Below are 14470 nucleotides of genomic sequence, written 5' to 3'. Positions count from 1 at the left end.
GGTTAAAATGAATATACATTTAATAACATTGCAAATGAATGAAATCAATTACAAGGCAAACATGTTGGCATGTTTACATGCCAACATGTTTCTTACTGTTTCTTACTGTTTCTTACATGCCTCTTGGTTCTTACTGCGATGTTGAATTCTCCATAAATGTAGTCAGATGTGTAAGAGTATAAAGCCTTGAAATGATCTAATACGAGATCCTTATCTTCAGGATCTCTATTCATGTACGTTTTATTGGCACACTCTTCATAATCTGTCCAAGATGAGTTGAAGTTGGAATTGTGGTCTAATTCTTTGTTTAAATACTTATCATTTACTTCTTTATACATTTGTTTGGTGCAGTTTTTATACATGTCATCTACAGAGTCATTGGCCATATTTAAAGGGAAACCCTTCTCCTCTTGGATTCCAGACCTCTGGGAGAGTGGAGAGATCTACACAGAGGGAACAACACCAGAACACTGATTACAGGCTACATCTTTCATCTACCTCTTAGTTTTTCTTCATGTGTCTTTCTGTTGGCCAGCTCTCGTTTAACTAAATTAACTCAAACACACTGAAAAGTGTACACACACACTCACACACACAGACACTATCATGTTTCACTTTTTTGTCCATTTTTTGCATGCAGTATATGTCAGGCCGTACACCTCTGCCCCCTAGTGGCAGCTTGTTTCTGTCTCTATGTTGTTTTACTGTGTGTGCATGTAGCTCAGTAGCAGCAGTGTAACAAGCTAATGCTGGTGTGCTACCTCAGAGCTGGATGACTTGCAGTCAGGTAGTCAGTGTTTCCCACACTGCCCCAGAGTCACTGAGCAGGGTCTGGTACACGGCTGATGTCATAGAGACACACTGAAATGCAGGGTCAATGAAGAGTCCAGACAACATGACCAAAGGACTCTTTTATTTCAGGAATAACATATGTTCTAAGAAGGAAAATCAAGCTGAGGGGTAAATACAACTAAACAGTAATACAATGTTTCAGTCTATGTAACTCATTCTTACATTATATAGTTCATGTTAGCCATAGGAAGAGAAAGCTCATCATCACAGTTCTTTCAGTTCTGCAGCTATGACAGATGTTATTTACAAGACAATAATGTAGCTGGAAAATACAATGCATAGAAAAATTGATTATCCATTGAAAACCCACAGTATATCTGTTAGATCCTTTTCTCACAGACCCAGAAATTATCAGAATCACATGTGTAATCATTCCATGTTTTAGGAGGAGGAACGTCAGAAGGTGAGTAGTATATCTCAGCACAGTCCTCACCATCACTGCCTGGTTGTTTAGAGTAATTATCAGGCTGAGAGCCCCACCAGTACCTAAAGGGTTAAACAACACACAACGAGTCACACACTGAGGTCCACATCTGGGTCATACTGTATGAGAATCCATTCTGTATCAGAGTTGAATATGTTAGTACTGTATATTTATCATATAGCTTGATGTTGATGTTAATGTGATTGGCTGAGTCTGTCTGGTGTGATTTGATTGGGCGATGCTGCTGGTTCTAATGCCCCAGACAAAGTCAGTCAAGCAAAAATATCAAAATGTATAACATTACAAATGTTTTGTTTCGAGTCGGTAGACTAAAGAAATAGTCATTGTTCTCTTACTTGAGTGTGGTCAGTGGAGTTCCGTCCACCCAGATAAAGGTCCCTTCTGTTACTGTGTCAGTCAGACCGATCCACACTCTCTTCTTGAGATTATTCAGGAATACCTGTCATGGAGAAGAGTTGACGATGATGTTAAAGATTGGTCTCTTGATATTGTACCTACTGTCAATACTGTCTTGACCTTTGTTGAAGTCAATGTGCTTCCTCTCCCCATCTCTCACCTGTTCCTCTGGGCTGTTCAAGATCACCAGGTCTGCTCCTCTGTCTCTACAGTCCTGTCTGCTGTCAGTCCAGTTTTTCCTCTCAGTGGAGACATAGTAACAGCTGCAGTTCAACTTCTTCCAGCCATTAGGACAGCAATAGACGTCTGTTTGAAAAACACCAGTTACAGAACTTCCCTTGTTCCTTATTTGGATGAAACACCAGCTGCAGCCAAACCTCCTCCCTCTATCTTTAGGGACGTCGTTGTGTTTCACACCTTGAGCATGTTTCACTACACAATAACAACTTTCTATTGAATATACACTGACGTTTCTTTATTATATTATTCTGTTGTTTTATATTTTACTACTCTATCTCTGCTTCTCTGGTCTACTCTACTCTAGTATGTACAGTATGTTAACACCACAACATGCCAGTTGTTACGCATGTCACTTTATTTAAATTGTATATCAAGAAAAAAAATCTAAAGCAAATCATATTTTCTTTGTTGGAACCTTTTTACAAGCCATGTCACATGGGGCTTCACATACGCGCCCATAGAACTGCACCTAAACATAGCTCAACCCTCAAGACAAGCAAACTCTAGAAAAACTAAAAGGAAAACAAGCAGAAGCCTTGGGAGGAGAAATTCAGTGATGGATCCTCTTCTTCAGAGACGATCAGTGACACAAACACAGGTGTGGAACACAGGCTGAACATTGTCATGCATGAAGCATACAGTAAAATAATACACATTAATTGAAACACAGATATCCAGAGTTCAAAATCAGTGATTTGACGCATGTCAGTTTGGGCAGTTTTAGCCACACAGCTGTGTAGAACTAGCACAGCATCACAGGACAGCATGGCAGACGGACAGGAAGTGACCAGGGGCTTCACAGGACAGCCAGGCAGACGGACAGGAAGTAACCAGGGGCATCACAGGACAGCCAGGCAGACGGACAGGAAGTGACCAGGGGCTTCACAGGACAGCCAGGCAGACGGACAGGAAGTGACCAGGGGCATCACAGGACAGCCAGGCAGACGGACAGGAAGTGACCAGGGGCTTCACAGGACAGCCAGGTAGACGGACAGGAAGTGACCAGGGGCTTCACAGGACAGCCAGGCAGACGGACAGGAAGTGACCAGGGGCATCACAGGACAGCCAGGTAGACGGACAGGAAGTGACCAGGGGCATCACAGGACAGCCAGGTAGACGGACAGGAAGTGACCAGGGGCATCACAGGACAGCCAGGCAGACGGACAGGAAGTGACCAGGGGCTTCACAGGACAGCCAGGTAGACGGACAGGAAGTGACCAGGGGCTTCACAGGACAGCCAGGTAGACGGACAGGAAGTAACCAGGGGCATCACAGGACAGCCAGGCAGACGGACAGGAAGTGACCAGGAAACTTTCATGGGAGGCAGATGTCCACTTTGCTACTAGTTCCAACAAGGTCAGACCAGCAACATGACAGATGTTGACAGCTCAACCTTCCACACCAAGTCTATGCAACTCTATGCACTTAGACAATACAGTTCTTATATAGCAACGTACAAAAATAAGAACACATTTTCTATGGATACATTAAAACATATCTTGTATAGTGTATATGTAACCGGTGTGAATCGGTGAAACTCACTCCTCAGGTATCTGGGCCCCCCACAAAGTATAGCTAACTTTTCTTTGGCGTAGTTGGTAGTGGTTGCGCTTGGAAGTCGAGAGGTGGCAGGTTCGACTCCCCGCGGGGGTGAACATTGGCCAGATACCTCTGACGGAGCTTGCAAGACCACATCCGTTACATACCCGTTACATATACACATTACCAGGCCACCATGAAATACAGCAATATAACCAGAGCATACAAGTGTTGCATCTTACTGTATTGACCACAAGACCTTCTATGGCGTCTCTCTATCTATCTCTGTCATTGAGGTCTTAAAGTTGGTCATCGGCTGGTCTCTTTCTGGGCAAGTTAATATACTTACTCTGGAGATGGTCTCTCTCTTTGATCAGGTTGTCATACTTCATCTGGAGCTTATCTCTCTCTCTGGTCAGGTTATCACTCTTGGTCTGGAGTTGGTCTCTCTCTCTGGTCAGGTTATTACCCTTTGTCTGGAGTTGGTCTCTCTCTCTGGTCAGGTTATCATACTTACTTTGGTGCTGGTCTCTCTCCACAGTCACTCTGGTTAGATCTAAAATAAAAGTTTTCGTTTTTTTCACAGAGGTGGTATATTACCATAATATAATAATGATGTTACATCCTAAGATTGTGTGAAAATTGCTCAACTTACGGAAGAGTCCCACTCCTATGACCCCAGCCAGCAGGAGAACACACAGCAGCCCCAGACACACTGCTGCAGCTTTATAGGTTCTCCTCTCTGAAACTGTGGACACACAGTGTTTAAAAAAAAGCATGCTTGTGTCGCCTGCATGTATATCTAACCCTACATGTTTTTTTTATTTATGACTTTAAATCCTGCAGTGGGAAAGGAACAGCTTGGAATTTTGAGCAGAAACCCACAATAGCCAATGAGCGCAAACTGACAAACTGAAAACTGAGCGCAAACGGACAAACTGAAATTGTCACTAACATACTGGAACACAGCCAACAACGAGACAAAAGCTCACTTTTGGTGGACAGGAAAAAGGGAGGATATGTTTGTTGAATTGTGGCGATGTGCTGTACTTGTGTTTTTCCGCTGTGTGATTTGGCTTGGTGTGGCTGTCATTAGTAATGTTTCATTAGTCAGATGTGTGTGTAGGCCTCAGCCTCAGCGGGCCTGGCTGCGGTTGTGGCCAAGGGTGATTGTGTGCGTGTACGCACGCAATCCTGTGTGAATGCGAGCTGTGTTTCTGTGTCTGTGTGTGTCGCTTTCATTAGAAATGTCCCACCTGCCATGTGTCTGTCTGTGAGTCTCGACCACAGGAGGGCTGAAACTCAGAAACAGCATCACAGGAAACTGTGGGTAGGACTCAGCCTGCTTTCTCAGTCTATTCAACTGCAGTAGCACATCTAGTGACCCATACACAACTTTCCTTCCTCCTTTCCTTGGAAAATCTGCGATATGATGTGAAATTGTGATTGCCAACATTTGTGTAGTGGAGCTCATGGTTGGGCTGGAGTGTCAACCAGGAAGGAAGGAAACTCAGAAAGTAGTTACTAGAACTAGTTACTATAAAACCTAAAAATTAGAAATATGCATTGATGCCACAAACACATAGGCTTGTATTGTGTGTGTGATTGTATGTATGTATGAATGTGTGTGTATGCGTGTATGTGTGTATGTATGTGTGTGTGTATGTGTGTGCGTTGCACAATACCGTTGTCTGGGCTGCGTTGACCCTGGTTGTGCGACACACCCTTGACATTGGCATACAAGTTCTCCTCCTTCCCCATAATCCTTTGCTGTCCACAGCACCACACTGCCTCGACCTCCTCACTCTGTCTTGACCAGGTTATATCTCCACAAAATGATATTCCATTCACCTGAGTTTCAGGGTCCTACAGTCCACAACCACACTACGTTCCAGGAAGCTTTGCTACAGTATATACTGGACTGCTCTGGTTCTCCTTACGATTATCTACTTCTACATCTCTACTCTGTTCTGTTCTACAGTTCACCAGCTACTCTGCTCTCCATACGTCTCTGCTCTTAACTTCCCCTTTGTCTCGACTTTGATGCCTAATGGTGACACCCATCAGTGACCGTCAGGAGAGCTGTAGAGAGTGTGTGTGGTTATGATGGGTTGAAGCAGGGGGTTGTGGGTAATAGAGGGGGTGGGGTAAAATTAGGTGGGAACAGGAAGACATGTCAACCTAACTTCTGAGAGATTGTCTGTTGTGGATTGTGCTCCACCAGTGAATAGACTGAGGTACCTGGCTGTTTAGTTCATATTATTCCTGTACAGTTGACTGGGCCCGACACTGCAAACTACTTTTGGTGGAAGTCTCATTCACTCTTCTGTGAAACTGGTGAACAAATATTTGAGTGTTAGTCATTAAACTTACAGTTATGGATAAGTATTGAACGTATGTGATTATGGTTAGGTATTAAACATGTGTGTTTGGGTTTGATTGTGGTTCTAGTTAATGTAACAAGATGAGGGTTGAAGACCACAGAAAGTACCAGAGAGGCTCAGGACAAATGATTCTTCTTCATTAAAATGTTGTTTGTTACAAAAAGGTATTTTCAAAACAAAGAATGTTTACCAGAAAAAAAGTACAAAACTAATATAAACTTAAAGTCAAACAACTGGTGTAAAACAAGCATTGACAGTATTTAGAAGACATTATTGCACTGCTGAAATAGGCATCAAACTCAGGTTACCTCTCCCATAGACTGACTCTTATTTATCAAGAAAGGGCAGGTAAGTTTGCACTGTATCAGGTGAGCTACAATGACACCTGTACCAAGCAAACAAGTACATTTTCTATAAACAGGTTAGCAGTACAATGCAAGAATTAAGAATTAAACTTAACATTGTATTTTTATTTATTTTTCCTTTACTTTTAAATGGCTTCTATTTGACCTCAATGACCGGTCACAGACTTTGTGACGTAACCGCAGCATTAGTCGTCATCAACGACAACTTGCAGTCAGGTAGTCAGTATTTCCCACACTGCCCCAGAGTCACTGAGCAGGCTCTGGTACACGGCTGATGTCATAGAGACACACTGAAATGCAGGGTCAATGAGGAGTCCAGACAACATGACCAAAAGACTGTTTTATTTCAGAAATAGCTTATAAGAAAACCAAGCTGTGTGGTAGATAATAAGCTCAACTAACTAATAGAAATGTTGCTAGGTAGCTATATAAAGATTGAGCCTATGTAACTCATTATTACATAATTTCCTCTATTAGCCAATAGGAAGTGAAAGCTCATTATCACAGTTATTTCAATCATGCAGCTATGACAGGTGTTATTAACAAGAAAATTATGTAGCTAGAAAAATGCATAGAAAAATTAATTATGCATAGAAAACCCAGAGTATATCTGTTAGATCCCTCTTTCACAGACCCAGAAATTCGAAGTCAAATCACATCTGTTATCATTCCATGTATTGGGAGGGAGAACATTTGAAAGTCGAGGAGATGTGTAGTATATCTCAGCACAGTCCTCATCAACCATGTCTGCGTTATAAAGGTTATTATCAGGCTGGGCTGGAGGGCTGAACCAGTACCTACAGGGTTAAATAACAACACACAACCAGTCACACACTGGGGTCCACATCTGGGTCATACTGTATGAGAATCCATTTTGTACCAGAGTTGTATAAGTCAGTGCTATATATTTCTTATATAGCTTGATGTTGATGTTAATGTGATTGGTTGAGCCTGTCTGAAAGGATTTAATTGGACGATGCTGCTGGTACTAATGCCCCTGACAAAGTCAGTCAGGCAAAAATAAAACATATTTACAAATGGTTTGTTTTGAGTCAGGAGACTACAGAAAGTGTAGTTTTCTCTTACGTGGGTGTGGTCAGTGGAGTTCCGTCCACCCAGGTAAAGTTCCCTTCTGTTACTGTGTCAGACAGACCGATCCACATTTTCTTTTTGAGGTTATTGAGGAAATCCTGTCATGGATGAGGATTAAGGAGCAGTTTTATTACCTTGATCTTAAAATTGACCTCATCCTGTACATTTCTGTTGTTCTCAGTCTTTCTTACTTTCCATCTCTCTCTCTCTCTCTCTCTCTCTCTCTCTCTCTCTCTCTCTCTCTCTCTCTCTCTCTCTCTCTCTCTCTCTCTCTCTCTCTCTTCCTCACTGTCTCTCTCTCTCTCTCTCAGTGGCGTGTTCAGGGAATGGCATTGGGTGGCACGGGCCACCCCTGAAATCTGATTGGCCACCCCAATATCTTAAAATATGATTGGCTATATGCCCAGTCAGAGGCGGGCCACCCCTGGTGCCACCCTTATCAAAAATGCCTGGACACGCCCCTGCTCTCTCTCTCTCTCTCTCTCTCTCTCTCTCTCTCTCTCTTTCTCTCTCACCTGTTCCTTTCGGTTATTTATGATCACCAGGTCTGCTCCTTTGTCTTTACAGTCCTGTCTGCTGTCAGCCCAGTTTTTCTGCACAGTGGAGACGTAGTAACAGCTGCAGCCAAACTTCTCCCAGCTAGCAGAACAGGAAGTGACATCTGAAAACACAACAGTTAGAGAACATGTCCTACTGACTTGGCTCCATCCCTTGGTCTCTCCCATGTATTTGAGAGAGAGACCAGCAGAGTGCTCGCTGCACCAGCATGTCTGGGATGTCACTATGTTTTCGGACCCCTTCTTTTTAGCACATTTTATTTTTAAATGTTTTAAAACAGAGAAATGTTTTCTTGAATTTGGTGTGGAAACACATTTAAATGTATTAAATATATATTCAGACTGTATTATATTATTATTTATTTCAATGTGTCTTTAGCCCAGCATTTATAGAAAAACATGAAACATTAATTCACAATTATAAAAGTTTAATGTGTGATTTGTAATTGATATCATATATTTAATATATATATTTAATTTGTAGTTTATATCACAACTAGATGTTGTAAGGCCTAATAGGTGATGATAGCATTGCTCTGTTATAAATGGAAAATATGTTTAAAACAACACAAAACTTACTGCATAGCTTATTCTTAAGGTCATCTCTCTCTCTGGTCAGGATGGTGTAACTGGTGTTCAGCTGGTCTCTCTCTCTGGTCAGGATGGTGTTGCTGGTGTTCAGCTGGTCTCTCTCTCTGGTCAGATTAGTGTTAATGGTCTGTAACAGTTCTCGCTCTCTGGTCACGTTGCTGTAACTCGTCTGTAACTGGTCTCTCTCTCTGGTCACGTTGGTGTAACTGGTCTGTAACTGGTCTCTCTGTCTGGTCACGTTGGTGTAACTGGTCTGTAACTGGTCTCTCTCACTGGTCACGTTGGTGTAACTGGTCTGTAACTGGTCTCTCTGTCTGGTCACGTTGGTGTAACTGGTCTGTAACTGGTCTCTCTGTCTGGTCACGTTGGTGTAACTGATCTGTAAGCGGTCTCTCTCTTGAGTCACATTGTTGTATTTGGATTGTAGTTGGTCTCTCTCATTCTCTTTGAATTGATCTTAGGAAAGAAAACAGCAAGTAAGACGACAATGTTATATTCATCAATATTGTTTAGTTTTTTTAAACTAAGATTATTCAACAACACTTTCTATAAAGGTTACCAAGTAACTAAATAGCAATAACTACAGTAAGAACATTGTAGGAACATCATAACTTTGATGTAATCAAATGGAGTTAAACGTTAGATATCTAGCGGTCACTGTGTAAGAAGTCAGAGTGTGGGGAACGGGTGTTAAGGGGTGAGTGGATGTTGTAAATGGGCAGTTGAAGGTTATCTTAGCAAAACAAGATCATCGTTAACAGTGGCGGCTGGTCAATAGAGGGCGCTAGGGCGCCGCCCTCCCTGGTGAAAAGTGTTTCAGATTTTTGTTTTTCAGGTAATATATTTTCTAAACAATAACTACTCATTTTAAGCATGACTGTGTCAAAAATACACAATAAAGTGTTGTGTATATATATACTAAAATTCTGTTTTGGGATAAATGTACTTCATGCTTGACATTTGAGGCGCTAGAAAAGCGCCCTTAGAAACGCCTACCAACCTGCTGGCGATAGGTGAATTGCTGACCGTTGCTAACTGAAAAAAACTGTAAATTCATTTATAAATCCTTAATATTTAGTTTTACAGTAATAGTTGTGTTGTGTTTCCTAATACAGTAACACTTCAAACACGGAGAGAGTTTTCTTAAATGCGATTCCTTTGATCCTTGTGTTTTTTTAAGGAATTGCATTTGAGACAACTCTGGACGATTTACGACTGCTATTTCGAGTTCGGAAAGTCTTCTGGATTTCAGAACAAATCCCAGATGAGAAAACTTTCATGAATGCCAAATGTTTTCCTAAATCCAATTCAGAAGAAATTCCTTCTTAAATTCTTCTTAACTGCGTTCGAGAATGAGGCCCAATGTTTTTACTGAGGTCAGGGAAGCATGGACACTTTTGTAAAAAAATTAAATAAAAATTAATAATAATAATAAACAAGTCCAGTTTGTAATGGACTACAACACCAAGAAGTGAACATCATCATGATTATACAACTTTAATAATTGACTCAATTACAATAACTATACTTATTAATCATTGTTACTATCGTAATCTAATTGCTTTAAATTGCTGTCACCACAAACAAAAAGATTTACATTTAGTCATTTAGTCATTTAGCAGACGCTCTTATCCAGAGCGACTTACAGTAAGTACAGGGACATTCCCCCCGAGGCAAGTAGGGTGAAGTGCCTTGCCCAAGGACACAACGTCATTTGGCAGGGCGGGGAATCGATCCGGCAACCTTCTGATTACTAGCCCGACTCCCTCACCGCTCAGCCATCTGACTCCCTATATTTGTTGTGTGATGTTTTAAAACAGAGATATACTCACTGTATAATATTCCCAGAGCTATGAGCGCAGCCAGCAGAAGAACACACAGCAGTGCCAGACACACAGCTACAGCTCTGGAGATGTCCCTCTTCGGACCCCCACAACTTGCGGCTTTGCAAACACACACATACACACATTTTTTTCAACCTTTAGAAACATTTTCATCAACAAAAAAAATCCCACATTTTGTTTTTTCCACACACAGTGAAAGGAAAGCAGATAAGGAAAGAGGAGAACAGAGAAGCCTAAAACATACTAGAGTAAAGCAGAGCAGAGTTTAGTAGAGTCCTTATCAATTACTCATCAATGAAGCAAACCTATTTTAGAAAGAAAAAAAATATATATATATTTCTTCAACTTTTAGAGAATTTTTTATTTTTTTTTCCACACAGTGAAAGGAGAGGAGAGAGGAGGAGAACAGAGGAGAACAGAGGAGAGGAGAACAGAGAAGCCTAAAAAAGAGTAGAGTAAAACAGAGCACAGTACAGTAGAGTCCTCATAAAGTGCTCATCAATGATGTAAACTTTTTTTTAAATCCAAATATTTTTTGTACCTTTCAAAACTTTGTTTCAAAAATATTTTTTAACCTTTAAAAACTTTAGTTATGTTTTTTTTTCTACACTTCGCGTCATACACGAACGTTTCCTCTTTCCGCTTCAAAAACAACATTTGAGAGACACAGTGACAGCTAGGGTTGCCATAGCCGTGGTTTTCTAGCCAAATTGGGATACTTTTACTGTCGCAGGTGAAAATGTATTTGTCCCTGGTGGCGGGTTCTTGGGCTACTTCTAAACCTCATGCGGCCGTCGCATTTCTGCCCCGTGGTGACATGCGCTGGGGGAGAAGGACAAGGACGGGGAAGTGTGTGGGGAGAGCGAGCAGTAAGATTTCATAACCTACACACACTTCCTTTAGTACGTCTCCTCACTTTCATCAAGTAATTGTTGCTCGGTGGTGATAGGAAGCGGCAAGATTAAATCATTTGTTGTAATTAACTAATGAAACGTTAGAATGACAGAAAACAAGGAAAATATAAATCCACCAGTCATTTTTTATTTGAACTATGGAGGCATCTATTGGATAAATAACTCCTCTGTTGTACACCTAAAAAATATTTTCAGGGATTTTGGGCTGGTTTTGAGGACTTGTTGGGCTGGAAATTCTTCCGGACTTTGTAACCCTGGTTTCAGCCTATCCGCAGATTAAAAAGTGGATTAAAACGACACAGGAGTTTCCACAGGAGTTTGTGCACGAAGAGGGTTAGGTGAGATCCGGACTCCGGCAGAATATACAATTTATATTGTCATCTTTTTCCTAATCTTGTTCCGCCGTATGTTGGCCGAAGCAGCCTATAACCGGTGGATGGAATGACGTTCATCTCCCAAAAAATGCAAGCGACCAAAGAATAACCTCATTGATCGTTTTTAGCTTTTTGTTAAATTCGCTTTTTGTTATAAATCCACTTGCCGCGCTTAAAGCTGCCAGTGGTTCGGGTTCCATTTCTAAACTGTAACGCGCCTCAGCCCGGTTAAGGTCAGTGGTTGTCAAAACATGTTTTGTGGACGGACTAGGCTGGCAAAGTAGCGCAGCACTAGGAGTTCAGCACCAGACAGCGCTGGTGGGTCAGCACCCAGGACAGCTGCCTTAAGGCTGCCTTATCCGGTCACAGCTGCCTTAAGGCTGCCTTATCCGGTCACAGCTGGCTTAAGGCTGCCTTAACCGGTCACAGCTGGCTTAAGGCTGCCTTAACCGGTCACAGCTGGCTTAAGGCTGCCTTAACCGGTCACAGCTGGCTTTCCCTGATGAGGGAGCTCATGAGGGCAGGATGGAAGGATGGGAAAAGCAGCTAGAGAGGAACCAAAGTAGGAGAGACATTTACAAAGGTCAAATGGACAAATTTAACATTTGTTTAGGGCCACGCGATTGGTTGCCCCCCCCCCAAATAAAAACACACAAAGGCAATCTTTACTCAAGGTCCGCCGCCCCCCTCTCTCTCTCTCTCTTTCTCTCTCTCTCTCTCTCTCTCTCTCTCTCTCTCTCTCTCTCTCTCTCTCTCTCTCTCTCTCTCTCTCTCTCTCTCTCTCTCTTTCTCCCTCACCCTCTCTCCCTCACCCTCTCTCTCTCTCTTTACGGTATAAGTGAGTAAAAGCCCTAAGGAGCACACCCTAGTCTGTCTCCTCAGCCTTGTCACAGCTGACGACAGCTTTAAGATGGTGTTTATCCAATCAGACGCCCGTACTGAAGTCATCCATTAATTTTCAACACATTGCTTCTTCTTTCCTCCTTCCATCCCACCAGTCTTTAACCAAATACGTCATGGCCATCCTGTGGAGGTAAACACGGAGCTGCAGACTGTCAGTCCAACACCGCATCACTAGTGTGTGTGTGTGTGTGTGTTTTACCTGGTCCTGATCCTGGTCCTGGTTCTGGTTCTGGTTCTGGTTCTGGTTCTGGTCCTGGTCCTGGTCCTGGTCCTGGTCCTAGTTCTGGTCCTTGGTCAGGGGCTGTGGGTTCTGTGACTTTGCTGGGTTTGGCATTTTGTTGTTGAAGTTCTTTTGGCTTCCTGTCAACATAAGAATAAAGACATGTCTCTTCCTTGTCGAGATCCGTATCTTTCTCCTTCTTCAGTCCTGTGTCTTTGCCGCTGTCTGACGTGAAGTTCACATTGTCATAAAAAACGTCTGCGCTCATCTCCATGACCGAGTCTATTTTGACCCCTCTCTCTGCTCTGCGTCCAGATCTGAGAGGTGCTGCACGTCCGTGGGCTATTAAATGTCCCCTCACGAGGAACTTCCATTTTTAGGAAGCTCAGCGAGAGGAACACACTCAAACAATGGCACCCAGACACAGTACAGTGCAAGCTTCCACATCCCACCCAAAAATACACATGTATTTGTATAGATCTTTTTACAAGCAAAGTCACAGAGGGCTTCACATATGCCCATTGAACTGCCCCTCAGCCAACCTACACTCTCAAGGAAGACAAGGAAAAACTCCCAGAAAAACTCCCTTGAGGACATGGTAATTAAGACCCCCCACTGCAAAGGACGTTCCTCCTACAGGAGAGGAATTCAGCCATTGCAGGGACGTAGGCTTGACCTGCACATCAGAGCAGAGAGCGTGTACAGTATTTATGAGTATCATTGCCATACCTGTGGATTAATGCTTATTATTATATTGAGATGATGCTGCTTTGGCACTGTGTCTTGTAAAATACAGACCGTTCCTTGGCACGAATCACTGTAACCCTGTTAGCTGTTACAGCTTTAAAGAACGTACGCCCAGGTGCTTTTCAACACCTAATAAGGCCACAGAGACGACAAACATGAACGTGTGACCTTACTTCACGCGTGACCTAATTTACATGTATTAATCAGTGTGCTTGTTTAAGCTGGGCAGGTTTTTTTTTTCCAATAACTTATAAATGTTCCGCTTTGGTTTCAATTGTTTGTTTGCATTTCCCTTTATTTCTATGATTGTTTGCCAACAACTTCCCTTTGTCATGATCAGCATCGCTACGTAGTGTGTGTAGTTCTCCTTTTGGCTTAGTCTCACTCTCCATAGGCTCCAGCCTCCCAGACTGCAGGCTGTGACACCCTGTGGGATCAGCAGAATGACTGGGAGGGGGGAGGGGGAGGAGTGGGGAGGGAGGGGAGGGGGGGGGGGGGGGGGGGGAGTGAAGTACAAAGTGAAGTACCAATATTTTTCAATTGAAAGATAATTGTGTTGTAATGGTGGTGTGGTGGCAAGGGGTGTGTGTGTGTGTTAATGCAATTTTAAAACCTGTGTAACTTTAATCTGTTGCAACTTGAAACCAGATGTTAAAGTAACACGCACACACTACACACACACACTACACACACACACTACAATCAGGAAGCACCTGTCCAGCATGGGCCTCCTCAAGTCTCCTCCTTGTGTTTGTGACGGTATGTGTGTGTTGGGTGTGTGTGTGACAGTATGTGTGTGTTGGGTGTGTGTGACAGTATGTGTGTGTTGGGTGTGTGTGTGACAGTATGTGTGTGTTGGGTGTTTGTGACAGTATGTGTGTGTTGGGTGTGTGTGTGACAGTATGTGTGTGTTGGGTGTGTTTGTGACAGTATGGGTGTGTTTGTGACTGTTACGCCCCCTCCACTGGCTCAGGAGAGGAGGAGCACCAACTGCCTTAGGCCGCACA

The 14470-nt window shown here is 42.8% G+C and overlaps 2 protein-coding genes across 4 annotated transcripts; both read right to left on the bottom strand.

Moving 5' to 3' along the window:
- Nucleotides 1-910: 910 nt before the first annotated feature.
- LOC124484601 (CD209 antigen-like protein E) lies at nt 911-5556 on the bottom strand. Of its 3 annotated transcripts, none has more exons than XM_047045585.1 (7): nt 5158-5556; nt 4729-4767; nt 4128-4220; nt 3822-4028; nt 1854-1999; nt 1633-1736; nt 911-1338 (listed from the first exon to the last, which is right to left on the bottom strand). In XM_047045585.1, the coding sequence occupies exons 1-7, from the start codon at nt 5231-5233 to the stop codon at nt 1173-1175; spliced, it is 831 nt and encodes a 276-aa protein (XP_046901541.1). In that variant the 5' UTR covers nt 5234-5556; the 3' UTR covers nt 911-1172. The 3 variants fall into 3 exon arrangements, with proteins under 3 accessions (XP_046901541.1, XP_046901543.1, XP_046901542.1); XM_047045587.1 differs by having other exon boundaries at nt 3990-4028; XM_047045586.1 differs by lacking the exon at nt 4729-4767.
- A 992-nt stretch (nt 5557-6548) lies between these two features.
- On the bottom strand, nt 6549-13048 carry LOC124484582 (C-type lectin domain family 4 member M-like). The gene is made up of 6 exons (XM_047045553.1): nt 12696-13048; nt 10294-10404; nt 8450-8917; nt 7829-7974; nt 7308-7411; nt 6549-7018 (listed from the first exon to the last, which is right to left on the bottom strand). Exons 1-6 carry the CDS (start codon nt 12988-12990, stop codon nt 6835-6837), a joined length of 1308 nt encoding a protein of 435 aa, XP_046901509.1. The 5' UTR covers nt 12991-13048; the 3' UTR covers nt 6549-6834.
- Nucleotides 13049-14470: the final 1422 nt, after the last annotated feature.

The sequence above is a fragment of the Hypomesus transpacificus genome, chromosome 22 (genome assembly GCF_021917145.1).
Source record: "Hypomesus transpacificus isolate Combined female chromosome 22, fHypTra1, whole genome shotgun sequence".
NCBI classification, from domain to species: domain Eukaryota; kingdom Metazoa; phylum Chordata; class Actinopteri; order Osmeriformes; family Osmeridae; genus Hypomesus; species Hypomesus transpacificus.
This window is presented reverse-complemented; position numbering and strand designations above follow the sequence as displayed.